The sequence below is a fragment of the Artemia franciscana genome, chromosome 11 (genome assembly GCF_032884065.1).
Source record: "Artemia franciscana chromosome 11, ASM3288406v1, whole genome shotgun sequence".
In the NCBI taxonomy this organism is placed as follows: domain Eukaryota; kingdom Metazoa; phylum Arthropoda; class Branchiopoda; order Anostraca; family Artemiidae; genus Artemia; species Artemia franciscana.
This window is the reverse complement of record NC_088873.1, coordinates 36,460,855-36,474,508: the sequence shown is the minus strand read 5'-3', so window position 1 is coordinate 36,474,508 and position 13,654 is coordinate 36,460,855. Positions and strand designations below refer to the sequence as shown.

Here is a 13,654-nt window from a genome sequence, read left to right as displayed (position 1 = left end):
CAAAATATACTTGAGAGACAAAGAAACGGTAACAAAGGCAGGGCCATCCTTGATTTTGAAAACCGGAGGAAGATGGTAACCAAAAATTAGATTTTCAGGTGGTTATGCAACTTTGCACGGTGCAGTGCAGCGGAATGGATTTGCACGGAGCACCTTTGCACGGAGCACCTTGGCTGGGGGATTGACAATTTTTATCAAATTTTCACTTTGATTTTAATTTTTTACTTATTTTTGAGTCGGGACAGGGGCTCTGCAATTAACTTTACACTGGGCACCACCAACCAATGGAACGGATCTGTCTCCATTGACTGCATATCTTCAGACAAAAGGTAATATTATCCACACATAAGACCTGACTCGCACCAATAGATTGCTTAGTATTGGTTTTATCCTGGGACTCGTTATAATTCTCACTGTTGCTTCTCTTCTAACCGCAGATTTTGTTTAAGAATCCCTGTCACTTACTTTCTATTAATGACGCGGTAGGCACTTTAAATATGAAGACAAAAATTTGACCTGAGCAACTGCTGTGGAAGAAGAAGTATATAACATTTTTATATCTTTATGCGATTAACTAGGTTCGCCTATTATCTTGATGATAACGCTCTGAGGTCTAAATCTGATATGGACAAATGGTGGGAACTCGGAAGTCTTAAAGTCTATATATTTGCATAAATGCTAATTTGGAACATATTAGGAACTGTAGTGAATCACTATTTTGCGGTTTCTTTATCAATTAGCTTCTTATGTGATTTAATCGATTGAATCATGAACCTCCGCGCTATATTTCAAAGAATCAATAGATCTAGGAAATAGTCACTATTTTAGAAGAAAAATAACCATAAATCCCTATCTAGAAAAAAAGCACTAGGCAACATAAAAAACCGCTAGAAATAGTAATAAATCAATATAGATGGCAACCCTGACAATACGCCGAGGAGCCTTACTTCAAACATTCCAATGTGTTGTTTCATGGCCGGACACTTCCCTTGTCCTATTATTATATAACCAATTAACACATTCCACATCATGTCTCAAATATTCAATTTATTCAACGACATTGCCCTTCAAATCTAAATTGCATCCAAAACTGCCACTTCCACAATAATGAGTCAAAAAGCACATTAAAAATACATTATTTAACTGGGACTATTCAATGTTCAAACTTGATGCCGAAGCTATGGACAGCTCATTAGCAACTTGAAATAAGCACTGTTATTAGTTTGTGATACCACTATAGATGATTTTCAATGTGCTTTAAGTAGAGCTTCGCAAGGATTGGTGTGTCTCATATGTACTATTAATTTTTGTTTTATTTAATCTTCATTCGCCATGCAGTACAGTATGGACTATTATAGAAAGCTGTGAGAGCGCTCTCATTATGGGATCTAGCTCACGAAAATAAATTTTCGCGAAGCTCTTTTTTAAGCTAAGAAACAGATCGGAAGGCACCCATCTACGTCAAGCATCACCGTGACCTCACATGGCATTGGATAAAAATCTATCTTTTTTCTTGAAAAATGCTCCATATTTTTTTTATTGTTTTACTGCTATTTTCTGATCTTAAAAAACGATCTAAATAGGTCACGAGTTTGAGGAAATTCGCTTAGAAATTTATTTGATTACAATGGAATGAAATAACTTGTTTGTTTAGTTTGCGTGAGTCTGTGAAGGATAAACAGGAAAGAGGAATAGGATTAAAGCCAGAATGACTTAATTCAATAGATTTTGTTCATTTACTCTCTATTATGTAAAAAGCAAACCCTATTACATAGCATGCACCTGTGTCTTGCCCTGAGGGAATCGCTGTTAAACCTTCTTCGTCATATTAATTCACTAATATACATATACATATATATATATATATATATATATATATATATATATATATATATATATATATATATATATATATATATATATATATATATATATCACGTTCTACGGATGAAGGATGACAGATTACCGAAGATTGTCCTTTTTGGCCAACCGTCTGGGGCTACACAGAAAGCAGGTCGTCCTTGTCTGGGTTGGGAGGATGTCATAAATAAAGATTTAAAGGAAATGGAAACTTCCTGGAAGGGTGTAAAGAGGGGGGCTTTAAATAGATTGGGTTGGAGGAGGAGCGTGTGTAGCTGTGTTAGCCTCGGGCGGCTTGGTGCTGAGTTATTAGTAGTAGTAGTAATATATATATATATATATATATATATATATATATATATATATATATATATATATATATATATATATAAAAAAATTCGGGGGTTATATGGCCCCCACAGCCACTGGGGCAGTGCTCGTATATTATACATACTTCCCCTTGTCTTATAAAGGGAAATAGGGGCATCTTTTATCCTGGGTGTCCGAAATTTTTCTCTGGAAGCGATACACCTACCTATCAAAATTTAAATATAGCTATTTCGTTCAAGATAGTCAAATTTTAAAAAAATATACATATAAATTCGGAGATGATACGGCCCCCAGAGCCCCTGGGGCAGTGGCCGTATATTGTACATGTTGCCCATTGTCTTATAAATGGAGAGAGGGGCATCTTTTATCCTGGATATCCGGATTTTTTACTCTGGAAACGACAATCCTACCCGACTAAATCAGAAGACGCTCTGTGCACCTGACTTTTTCCACTTATCTGCAGTTTGTCGGGAATGGCCTAAGGGATCAAGCTGAAATGTTGAGCGAGCATTGGAGAGGGGGTGGGGTCTATGATATTATACTCATGCATGGTTCAGTAGCTAGATTGATCAAAAGAGACTATGCACTGAAAAGTCGTCAAAATGACATATCTAAAATGTTTTAGGAACAGCTAAGGGTATTAAGCGATATTTTCAGTAGGGGATGAAGAAATAAATCAAGAGACACTGTTTGCACTCAGGTTATCAAAATACCAAATGTGTAATATCACAGGAACAGAAATTAACATGTAAAGGGATCAAGCTGAAACTTTGAGAAAACTTCTGGGGGCTAAGTATATTACAGATTTTACCTTGAGGGGTGACAAAGATAAATCTAAGGACACTATATGTATCAGGGTCATCGATACAACATGTCTGGAATATCTAGGGACCGTCTTGAAAGATGGAGTAAAGCTTTCAGGATTTGATAGAGAGAGGAAGAGGAAGAGTGAGTTAAGGAAAATTATAATTTAATGTTGGGGAGGGGGAACAGGCTTAATAATTTATGTCTTCAATTCAAACAAAATTAACGTTTTTGCGCTATGAGATCCCATAGGACTTACGGAAATGAATCACCGAAATGGAAATTGAAAGTTTTAGTGCCCTTTTAAGAGTTGAGTTTGATTGGTGGGTAACAAGGTCCCTGCCATGCCATTTTTCCTGCTCGTCCCGGGTTCAGCCAGTCATAAGCCTCTGGGGATGACATGACCTTTGCATCCCCTGAGACAAGGACCTTAAATTATGCATGTTGTCTATTAATTTCACGTGGTTTTGCAATAGAAAATGGGGCATGTTTGATCCTGGGTATCAAATGTGCTAGAAATTTTCGAAGATAATCTCTGGGCCAAAAAATATACTTTTTATTGAGAGTGTCAATGGGAGGGGTCTTAAAACTGTTTTCCGCTATTTGGTTGAAGTTTGAGTAAGTTCTTACGGATAATTCCCTAGACTGATTTCCCCAGAGTTTTCAAGGAATTTTTGTATGAAAACAACACACCTGCTTAAGAAAATCAAAAGACACTATGTCCCTCATCTTTTCCAGATTACCTACACTATATTTTGAATGACTTAAGGGATCGTATAAAGTATTAGAAGGTAGGATGCTCAAATGAATTCATATTGTTGGCTTGGGGGATAAAGCCGGAGATAAGCCAGAGGACACCGACTGTATTCATGTCGTTGAAAAAACATGTCTCCTACACCTTTGGATCGGTTTAGGGCAATAAAATTTTCTGGTGCTATTTGAGAAAGAAAGAAGAACGTGAGGGGCAAGAGAGTTTCAAATTCGGTTTTGGAGGAGAGTAAAAGGGCTGAACAATTTTTTCTCCAATCCAACTATAAATATCATTTTTAGAGTATAAACTTCTATGGGACTGGTCATTTTTGTACGGTTAAGTAGCAGAATATATAAGGCACTATGTGGTGCCAGGTTGTCGAAATGACATACATAACGTAGAAGGGATTAGGGTATTAAACTGAAAACTTCAGAGAAAATAAAAAGGGGTAGGGGCAAGAAGATGCTGAATTATGACTTTGGGAGGGTTACAACTAAATCAAAAGATATAATTGTCATCCAGGCTATCAAAATACTATATCTGCAATTTTTTGGGATGGAAATTAACGGTTTAAGCTATATTAAACCTAACATTAACAGAAATAACGAAATATAATAATTCAAGCGTAAAACAAACAGAAATTACCTACAAGGCAGAAATGGTAAAAATCGTAGAAATTATCTGCAAGAATAGGCCATAAGCCTTTTTGATATGTACACACTTCAAGGATTCTGTGAAGGCACAAAACTTGCCTAGTACGCTTTCTAGCCTTACACTTACACTTGACTAGAAAGCGTACTAGAGAAAAACAGCAACATAAAACTAGATGTAACTTTGTGAAACCTCCATGATTTTTATGAACGAGGTTTGGTTTGATTTTTATGGCACTTGGTATTAACCAAGTGACATATAGCAGTCGCCAATTCTGTCGGTCTGTCTGTCGGTCCCGGTTTTGCTACTTTAGGCACTTCCAGGTAAGCTAGGACGATGAAATTTGGCAAGCGTATCAGGGACCGGACCAGATTAAATTAGAAATAGTCGTTTTCCCAATTTGACCATCTGGGGGGAGTGGGGGCCCGGTTAATTCGCAAAACATAGAAAAAATGAAGTAGTTTTAACTTATCAGCGGGTGATTGGATCTTAATGAAATTTAATGTTTGGAATGATATTGTGTCTCAGAGCTCTTATTTTAAATCCCGACCGGATCTGATGACATTGGGGGGAGTTGGAGGGGGAAAACCTAAAGTCCCGGTTTTGCTACTTTAGGCACTTCCAGGTAAGCTAGACGATGAAATTTGGCAAGCGTATCAGGGACCGGACCAGATTAAATTAGAAATAGTCGTTTTCCCGATTTGACCATCTGGGGGGAGAGTGGGGCCGGTTAATTCGGAAGAAATAGAAAAATGAAGTATTTTTAACTTATGAGTGGGTGATTGGATCTTAAAGGAATTTGATGTTTGGAATGATATTGTATCTCAGAGCTCTTATTTTAAATCCCGACTGGGTCTGATGACACTGGGGGGAGTTGGAGGGGGGAAACCTAAAATCTTGGAAAACACTTAGAGTGGAGGCATCGGGATGAAACTTGATGGGAAAAATAAGCGCAAGTCCCAGATACATGATTGACATAATCGGAACTGATTTGCTCTCTTTGGGGTAGTTGGGGGGGGGAGTAATTCTTAAAAATTAGAAAAATGAGGTATTTTCAACTTACGAACGGGTGATCGGATCTCAATGAAATTTGATGTTTAGAAGGATATCGTGTCTTAGAGCTCTTATTTTAAATCCCGACCGGATCTGGTGATGGGGGCGGGGAGTTGGGAGGGGGAAACCTAAAACTTGGAAAACACTTAGAGTGGAGGGATCGGGATGAAACATGGTGGGAAGAATAAACACAAGTCCTAGATAGATGATTGACATAAACGGAACGGATCCGCTCTCTTTTGGGTAGTTGGGCGGGGGCGGGGGGGGGGGTATTTCTAAAAAATAAAAAATGAGGTATTTTTAACTTACGAACGGGTGATCGGATCTCAATGAAATTTGATATTTAGAAGGATATCGTGGCTCAGAGCTCTTACTTTAAACCCGACCGGATCTGGTGACATTGGGGGGGGGGGGAGTTGGGAGGGAGAAACCTAAAAATTGGAAAACACTTAGAGTGGAGGGATCGGGATGAAACTTGGTGGAAAAAAAACACGAGTCCTAGATACATGATTGACATAACCAGAACGGATCCGCTCTCTTTGTGGTAGTTGGGGGGGGGGGGTTAATTCTGAAAAATTCGAAAAAATGAGGTATTTTTAACTTACGAACGGGTGATTGGATCTCCATGAAATTTGATTTTTAGAAGGATATCGTGTCTCCAAGCTCTTATTTTAAATCCTGACCGGATCTGGTGACATTGGGGGAAGTTCGGGGTGGGGAAACCTAAAATGATGGGAAACGCTTAGATTGGAGGGATTGGGATGAAACTTGGTTGGAAAAATAAGCAGAAGTCTTGCATTCGTGATTTACATAATTGGAACGGATCCGCTCAATTGCGGGGGGGGGGGGGTAATTCTGAAAAATAAGAAAAATGACGTATTTTTAACTTACGAAGGAATGATCGGAATCTTCATGAAACTTCATATTTAGAAGGACCACGTAACTCCGATATCTTATTTTAAATCTCAACCGGATCAAGCTTAATTGGGGGGGCAGTTGGGGGGACCGGAAATCTTAGAATATACTTAAAGCGGTGAGATCAGGATGAAACTGGATGGGAAGAATAGAAACCTGTCTAAGATACGTGACTGACATAACTGGACCGGATCTGCTCTCTTTGGTGGAATTGGAGGGGGGGGGTAATATTGAAAATTGAGGTATTTGTAACTTGCGAAAGGGTGACCAGATCTTAATGAAATTTGATATTTAGAAGGATATTGTGCTTTAAAGTTCTAATTTCAAATTCCGACCAGATCCTGTGACATTCGGGGGAGTTGGAGGGGGGAACCGGAATTCTTGGAAAACATGAAAATTGGAGTATTTATATCTTACGAATAGATGATCGGATCGTAATGAAATTTGATTTTTAGAATAAACAAATGTTTAGAATAAACAAATTTGATTTTAGAATAAACAAATGTCCTTGATATGTGATTAACAGAATCGTACTGGATTCGCTCTCTTTGGGGGAGTTTGGGGGAGGGGTTCAGTGATTTGGCGAGTTCGGTGCTTCTAGACGTGCTAGGGCGATGAAAATTGGTAGGCGTGTCAGGGAGCTGCACAATTTGACTTGATAAAGTCGTTTTCCCAGATTCGACCATCTGGGGGGCAAAAGGGAGAGGAAAAATTAGAAAAAATTAGGTATTTATGACTTACGAGTGGGTGATCGGATCTTAATGAATTTTGATATTTAGAAGGACTTTGTGACTCTGAGCTCTTATTTTAAATCTTGACCGGCATTAATCCTCTTATTTTCCTTTTTAAATCAATCTATTGATTCATAGAATTTTGTTAGAGCTCATACCATATGATCTCTTGGCTCTTAGCTCTTCTCGCCTCGTCACAAGTGCCATATGAGCTCTTAGCTCTTGTTAATCAACATGTCAATATAAGTGCAGACAATATCTAGAGGGCTATTAGAATAAATATTAGTTTAGAATAAAAATCAGAGCACATGAAAGCAAAGAGCAACTGTCGAGAAGAAAAACATAGTATGAAAAAACAAAGTATAATATAGAACATATAAAACATAAAAGAAAAGATATATAACATAAAAGATATAAAACATAGTATGAGGAATATCCATTTGCTTGTTTTCTAACATACACAGTAAGTGCACCTACAAAAAACTGCCGAAAGGGGAGAAGATTGATATTTTTTTTTTTTGAAGATTGCTTTTAAATTCGTGCGCTGGATTCAGGATCCTTTGTCTGAGAGGACGTGGGTTCGAATTCCGGTGTATCCAATTGTTCAGTTTGGGACGGGGGTCAGCGGCGTGACTCTGTAAGCTTAGCCAGAGTCGACCCAGCTCTAAATGGGTACCTGGAGAAATCTGGGGAAGGTAAACAGGAAGGGTGTGCGAAAGCACAGGATGGTTGGCCCCCAACCCCCCATTGCACTTCCTGGCTGAAGGGCCAAGAAACGGAGATCAGCACCGAAGGGTAGGGACTGTAAAGTCTAATGACATTTTTAAGGTTAAAAATTTTTAAAACATTTTTTAAAACATTTTTAAGGTCCTTTTTTTTAAGGTTTTGATTTTGAACGACTGCTCTAAATTTTCAATTTTAATTTTCTTGGAAGAGGGAGTAGGGGAGTTGCAAGGTCTAAAAAAAGGTCTAAAGTAAGAAAAGTGTAGTTTCTTCTGAATAATGTAATGATTTTCACTTTTTGTATTGCTTTAGATTTAAAGTGGGAAGGCCTTGTCGAACCACCTGCCCTACCAGCACCAATGTAATTAACATAGGTCCAATTTCAGGGAGTAGTTTATGTTACTTGGATATGCCTTTTAGCTTGTGAAGACTGACTAGTTCTGACGCAAAAGGATTGTTTTCTTTCCTTAATTATAAATCTTCTTTTGGCGTATTACTCGATAGAACACCTGGAAATTTTGACAACGGCTACATTTTTGTAAGGGATAGGCTAGGATTGTATTAATTGTGAAAAGGCGAAATAAAACACGAAAGGGTAAACCGTTTAGAAAGACATAATTTAAAAGAAAACTTTTCAAAAACAAAATTTCAAAGAAAAGTATTAAAACCTAAGACGAGGAGAAATAAAGTCTTATAATAATTCAAACTTAAATTAATGACAACTTACTATCAAAGGATAACTGAAACCCAAAACAAACTGAAATAAAAAAAAAACTAACAAAATCACGCATAAAGATACTAGATACTGCTATAGATAATTAGTTAAGTCCTATAACGAGTAAAAATTAAAATGAAAACTCAATCTAAACTTAAGACTATCAGTAATTACTACAAACAGGAGTTTTGCTACTGCCCCCCCTTGAAGTTTCTAAAGCTTATTTTGCTAATTGTGTTGTGTTGAAAATTATTTTTAAAAGTATTCCTTAATTTTTCAAATAATTTGACGATAAATGAAAAATAAAATCACAATAATAATCAAGACGGGTGGACAGAACTAATGAAAATAAACTGAATGTCTGATTTATACTGATATTAACTTCTATAATTCTTAATAGTCCAAATTTTTAATTAACAGTTATTATTTCAGTTTCCAATTTTATCATTATAGAAAATGTTGGAAATATATTTGGTTACACTTTTAATTTAGTTCAATATTTCCTGAAAGCTTCAACTTAATACCGTTACCGGTCCTGAGATATTGTACACACCATTTTGATAGTAGGACGCACATAGAATTTTCTGATTTAGTTCATCATCCCCCTTAACACTCCCTGACACTTCCAGCTGAATGCCATTAACCATTCCTGATACATTGTATGTACAAACTTTTGACAATCGTGATGCACGTAGCGTCTTTTGATCGAGTTCAACACCCCCTCAACACTCTCTGGAAGTTCTCAATTACGTGAATATCATAATTCCGATGTATGAGTCAGGGTGTTTGTTCATAGTTAAAAAGATTTGGAAGATAGACCTGCAAACCAAGAGTAGAATATTGGAAACCACAGTGATGACAGTGGTCAATTATGGCCCTGAAGCACGGGCGCCCCAAAAAGCGGATGAAGGTTTGCTAGATGTTTTCCAGAGAAATTGCCTGCGGATTGTTCTGGGTACCAGGCTGACTGATCGTATTTCAAACAGTAGGCTGTATCAAAAGTGTGGTTCAATCCCACTTTCTCGGGATTGAGAAATGTTCCGCGGATGAAGGATGACAGATTGCCAAAGATTGTCGTTTTTGGCCAGCCGTCGAGGACTAAACCGAAGCAAGTTATCCACGGTTGGGATGGAATGGTGTCATAAAGAAAGATTTGAAGGAAATGGGAACTTCCTGGGAGGATGTAAAGAGGGAGGCTATGAATGGATTTGGACGGAGGAGGAGCGTGCGTGACTGTATTGGCCTCAGGCGGCTTGGTGCTGCGGTGGGTTGTTAATAATATAATATATAATAGCAGTTTAAGAATTTCACGTTTGTTGTCTTTGGTAATTTTTTTCTTTGTATACTTCAGTATTTATGACGGAATATAAACAATTTTTGGCGTGTTGGCGGTCAATTGCGTTGTTTTTTTTAAATAAAAAGGATTGATTTTCAACAAGATCTCCTCAGGCAAATTAAATTTAAATTAAATGAACGAGGAGAGGGGTAGCTGAGTAAACCAGTCAAAAACGGCCTTATCGAAGTTAAAACGAATTGTATCTTACCAATCATAGTGCCAACGATTAAAGCAACCCCACTGAACAGTCCCACCCGTCTCTTGAGGTGAACAGCGTCCACCTCCTCTGTGCTCGACCCGCCCAGTTTGTCCTTCCCCTTGTCAGCATCACTAGTATTGACTTCGGATTCAGAGCTGCTGATACTGGAGCCGTCACCTAAAAAAAGTACAAGATAAAATCCTCAAGGCCCTAAGCCACCAAGAAGGGAGATCCAATTACCTTGGTAATTTCAATCTCAAATTTTTACAGAAAATTTGCAATTTCTTCAAGATCCTTAAATTTTATTTGTACATAACTTTCTGGTTTTTTAAATGATTAAAAAGATTGGCGAATTATATATAACACAAAATACTCTGGAAAAATCCGTAAAATATCAAAACTTTTTTGGGGTGACGATTCTAAGGGTCCCTTCTTTTCAAATGTGCCTAATAGCACGCTATATTCCATAGAGACCGATATTTCAAGAACCGCTAATCTAATAAATTCATTTGTTCCCCTCTAAATTGAAGTGTAGAAAACTTTGTCCGGTGGGAAGGTCCCCAAAAATATGATATTATCAAAGAAAAAAAGGAATCCAGGAGAATTAGGGCTGGATATAGTATGAAAATCATGTAGGGTTGAACTCATCTCAATACTAAACAAACGATACAGGATATGGTTCTATTTCGTTCGTCTACTTGCATTCGAAAGTTTGTATATAAACCTCACAATCAGAACCGCATCCTGGATTTTGTGTTTTTTTGCAGTTGGACGGGGCGTTGTACAAAGAATTTGAACTTTACAAAAAAAAATAAAATAAAGAACGCATAAAAATTTGTTTGTATCCATTTTTGTTACGTTTTTTACGAATCGAACAATCATTTCCAGGGGTTGGGGTTCAAACCCCCCAAACCCCCTCCCCTGGATACGGCCTTAGTCAGCATTATGTAATTGGTGATTTCTGAACTTTACTTCTAATTCTTTCCTTCAATCTAAACGATTCTACAACCGAGTAAACCAGATAAACAACTTTTATAAAAATGAGAAAAACTTATAAACATCTTTGCAACAAAACACTTTCTGTAAAAAAGGAGTTGAACCAATTGATATAACGCAGCAGCCCCTTTTCTTAAACTGTCTTTTTCCGAAGATTTTTAGAAGTTTTTATACTTTTAAATTTGTTATGTCCAGTATATTTGACCCTTATCACGGCTATAGAAACAGACAGAAATTGGGACTTCTTATATTAGTTTTTTCCTCGTATCTTAATTAGAAATGTAAACTTAAGAATATTTAAACTAATATTCTAAAATAATTAAAAAAATGTTTATAATAGGAGAAGAGGCAATAAAATAACAATAAAAATTATGTTACTAAATTATCAAAATACGGAGAAAATGAAAATAAATATAAAATACAATAGATATAAAGTAAAAATGGATATAAAACACAATAGTAATATCGTTATGCTAATGTCTTAATAAAAACAGGGCAAGTATATATTTCGCAAGAAATCTTTGATTTCTGCCAAATTTGGCGTCAAGTTCGTATTATACAAGTATATCAACCTAAGTGATGTGAGGAACCAAAATGTGGCACTTGGGTTATACAACCCTCCACAACCCCACAAATTCTATTGGCTCAGGATCTTGTAAGTATCATTGAGAGAACGACCCAAAATATTTAAAAATTAACTACTAACATTGCCTTACGAAAGCGTTAAATCAAAAAACGTGAATACGTACTTCACAAATGTTCCTTGATTTCTGCCAGATTTGGTGTTAGAAGATATTGACGCTATTAGTTATAAATATTCCTCTGGAATTACAACAAAGATTTCTTAAAACAAAACACTGCATATTGATAAAGCTGAATATGAAAATATGAAGAGTTGAGCAATGAAATGTACTACAGAGAAATGAGGAAAATAGTGGGAAATTAAGAATTACGAAAATGGCACAAAAAAGACTTGTTAGTGATTTGAATGAGACAGGTCAACTGATTGATATAATTCAAAGGTAATCAACCGCTAAAACTGAATTTGTACAAAAAAGTCCTTTAAAGCCTCTGAGACTGTCGTTGCTCTACTACAACCAATCATTTTCCAACATTTAAGGGTGACCGATTTCCCAAACTGCAAGTTAAACCCACTCCCTATTCCAACACGTTTCAATATTGTAACAAGATAAGAACTAAATTCGACCTGACCGTCTCCTTCCATCACATCGGTTGCGCTGTCCAAAGTAGTTCAAGCCGTATAACATAGATGTGTCGATGAGTTATCGGTTTTCAATGGAAATTTAAAAAAAAGAAGGCAACTTTCAAAATTTAAAGCGACAGCAAAACCTAGTGGGGTACCCCCAAATTAACCCTTCTTAATCGAGAACCCGTTTCTCGAGATACCTCGCTTTTCCAGATAATCATTTCCAGAGACCGTGATACGGAATACCAAGACTTAATATAACATTTTATTGCCTTTTAATATTGCTGGGAAAGTTGTTTAAAAGAGGAAACTCCAATGATACAAAGGACGAAATGTTGAATTAAAGAAGCTAAGGGAATAAAATAAAGAATCAATGAAAAGAAATATATTAGTGATCAGTTAATCATGGGATTGAGCTAGTAAATTATAATTGGAGTAACAGCACCAAAAAGTTCTGCTGTCAAAAAAGGGGCACCAGCAATACAAAGTATGATTGAAGAAAGCCAGAAATTTATTGTTGGAACATAACATTGTGGAGTTTAGCTGAAAAATAAATAAGCCCAAGCTAATTAGGAGGGGATGGAAGAAAGTTTTACCCAGGAGGATCAAACGTGAAAAGCGCAATTTTAAAAGAATAATTTTTACGAAGGAAGGAATTTTTGGAATGTACTCGCCACTCTGACATAAACAACAACTGATTAATAATTTGAATTAATGATGTTTGTTATATCTTGAAAATAATGTGCTTTCATTAAATAATTGTTTATTAAATAACTGTCATTAAATAGTAACTAAATCAAATAATTAACTAAATTTAGCAGTCAAATCCAATCAACTTCTTTCTGTCCTTTTTTTCCTCTTTTGATTAATAAAAGCCTGTAAATAATTGTCCGAGCGTCGGCCTCTCGGAATTTCGCTGAGAAAATCTATTTTAAATCATCTGGAAAAATACAATTATTGTTATTATACATATTATAATTAACCCTTTCCGAAGCATTTGTTACCCATCCAAAGTCTTATCCAAGCAAGCTCTTAAATTATCGAAGGAACATCACCATGATAGAATTCCTTAAGAAAAAATAAAATCATGAAGAAAATTCCGATCATTATATTAGAAGTATTAAAATCTTAATTCAGTCAGATTTTTTGTATTTAGTAAATCTGAAAATTAATTGTTTTAGAATACCCAGCTAGCAGTAATAACGAACCACGTACCTTCAATAATCCGGTTTAAAGGGTCTAATTCCGACATAATAAAGATATCTCGGACGTTGTCAAAATACGTGTTTCATTCGATTTCTTCGGAAGAACTGGGGTTTAATTCCAATTCATGAAGAATCACAAATAAATATATAATGAATTGCGACATTTTTCTTAGTCTTT

At 36.3% G+C, this 13,654-nt stretch overlaps 1 protein-coding gene across 13 annotated transcripts in view; it reads right to left on the bottom strand.

Annotated features, from left to right (window-relative positions):
• Positions 1 to 13,654, bottom strand: part of LOC136033164 (b(0,+)-type amino acid transporter 1-like) — a 164,311-nt gene that overhangs the window by 116,589 nt on the left and 34,068 nt on the right. For 9 of the 13 annotated variants that reach the window (XR_010618867.1, XM_065713834.1, XM_065713833.1 and 6 more), the window contains one exon: positions 10,078 to 10,245. The exons of 3 other annotated variants lie outside the window; for them this stretch is intronic. Coding sequence is in view for 9 of the 10 variants with exons in the window: in XM_065713834.1 (XP_065569906.1) it covers positions 10,078 to 10,245 (168 nt within the window). In the remaining variant the exon portion in view is untranslated. Of the gene's footprint in view, positions 1 to 10,077; positions 10,246 to 13,486; positions 13,622 to 13,654 lie in introns of those variants that run through there. One more of the 13 variants, XM_065713839.1, reaches the window with a different exon arrangement.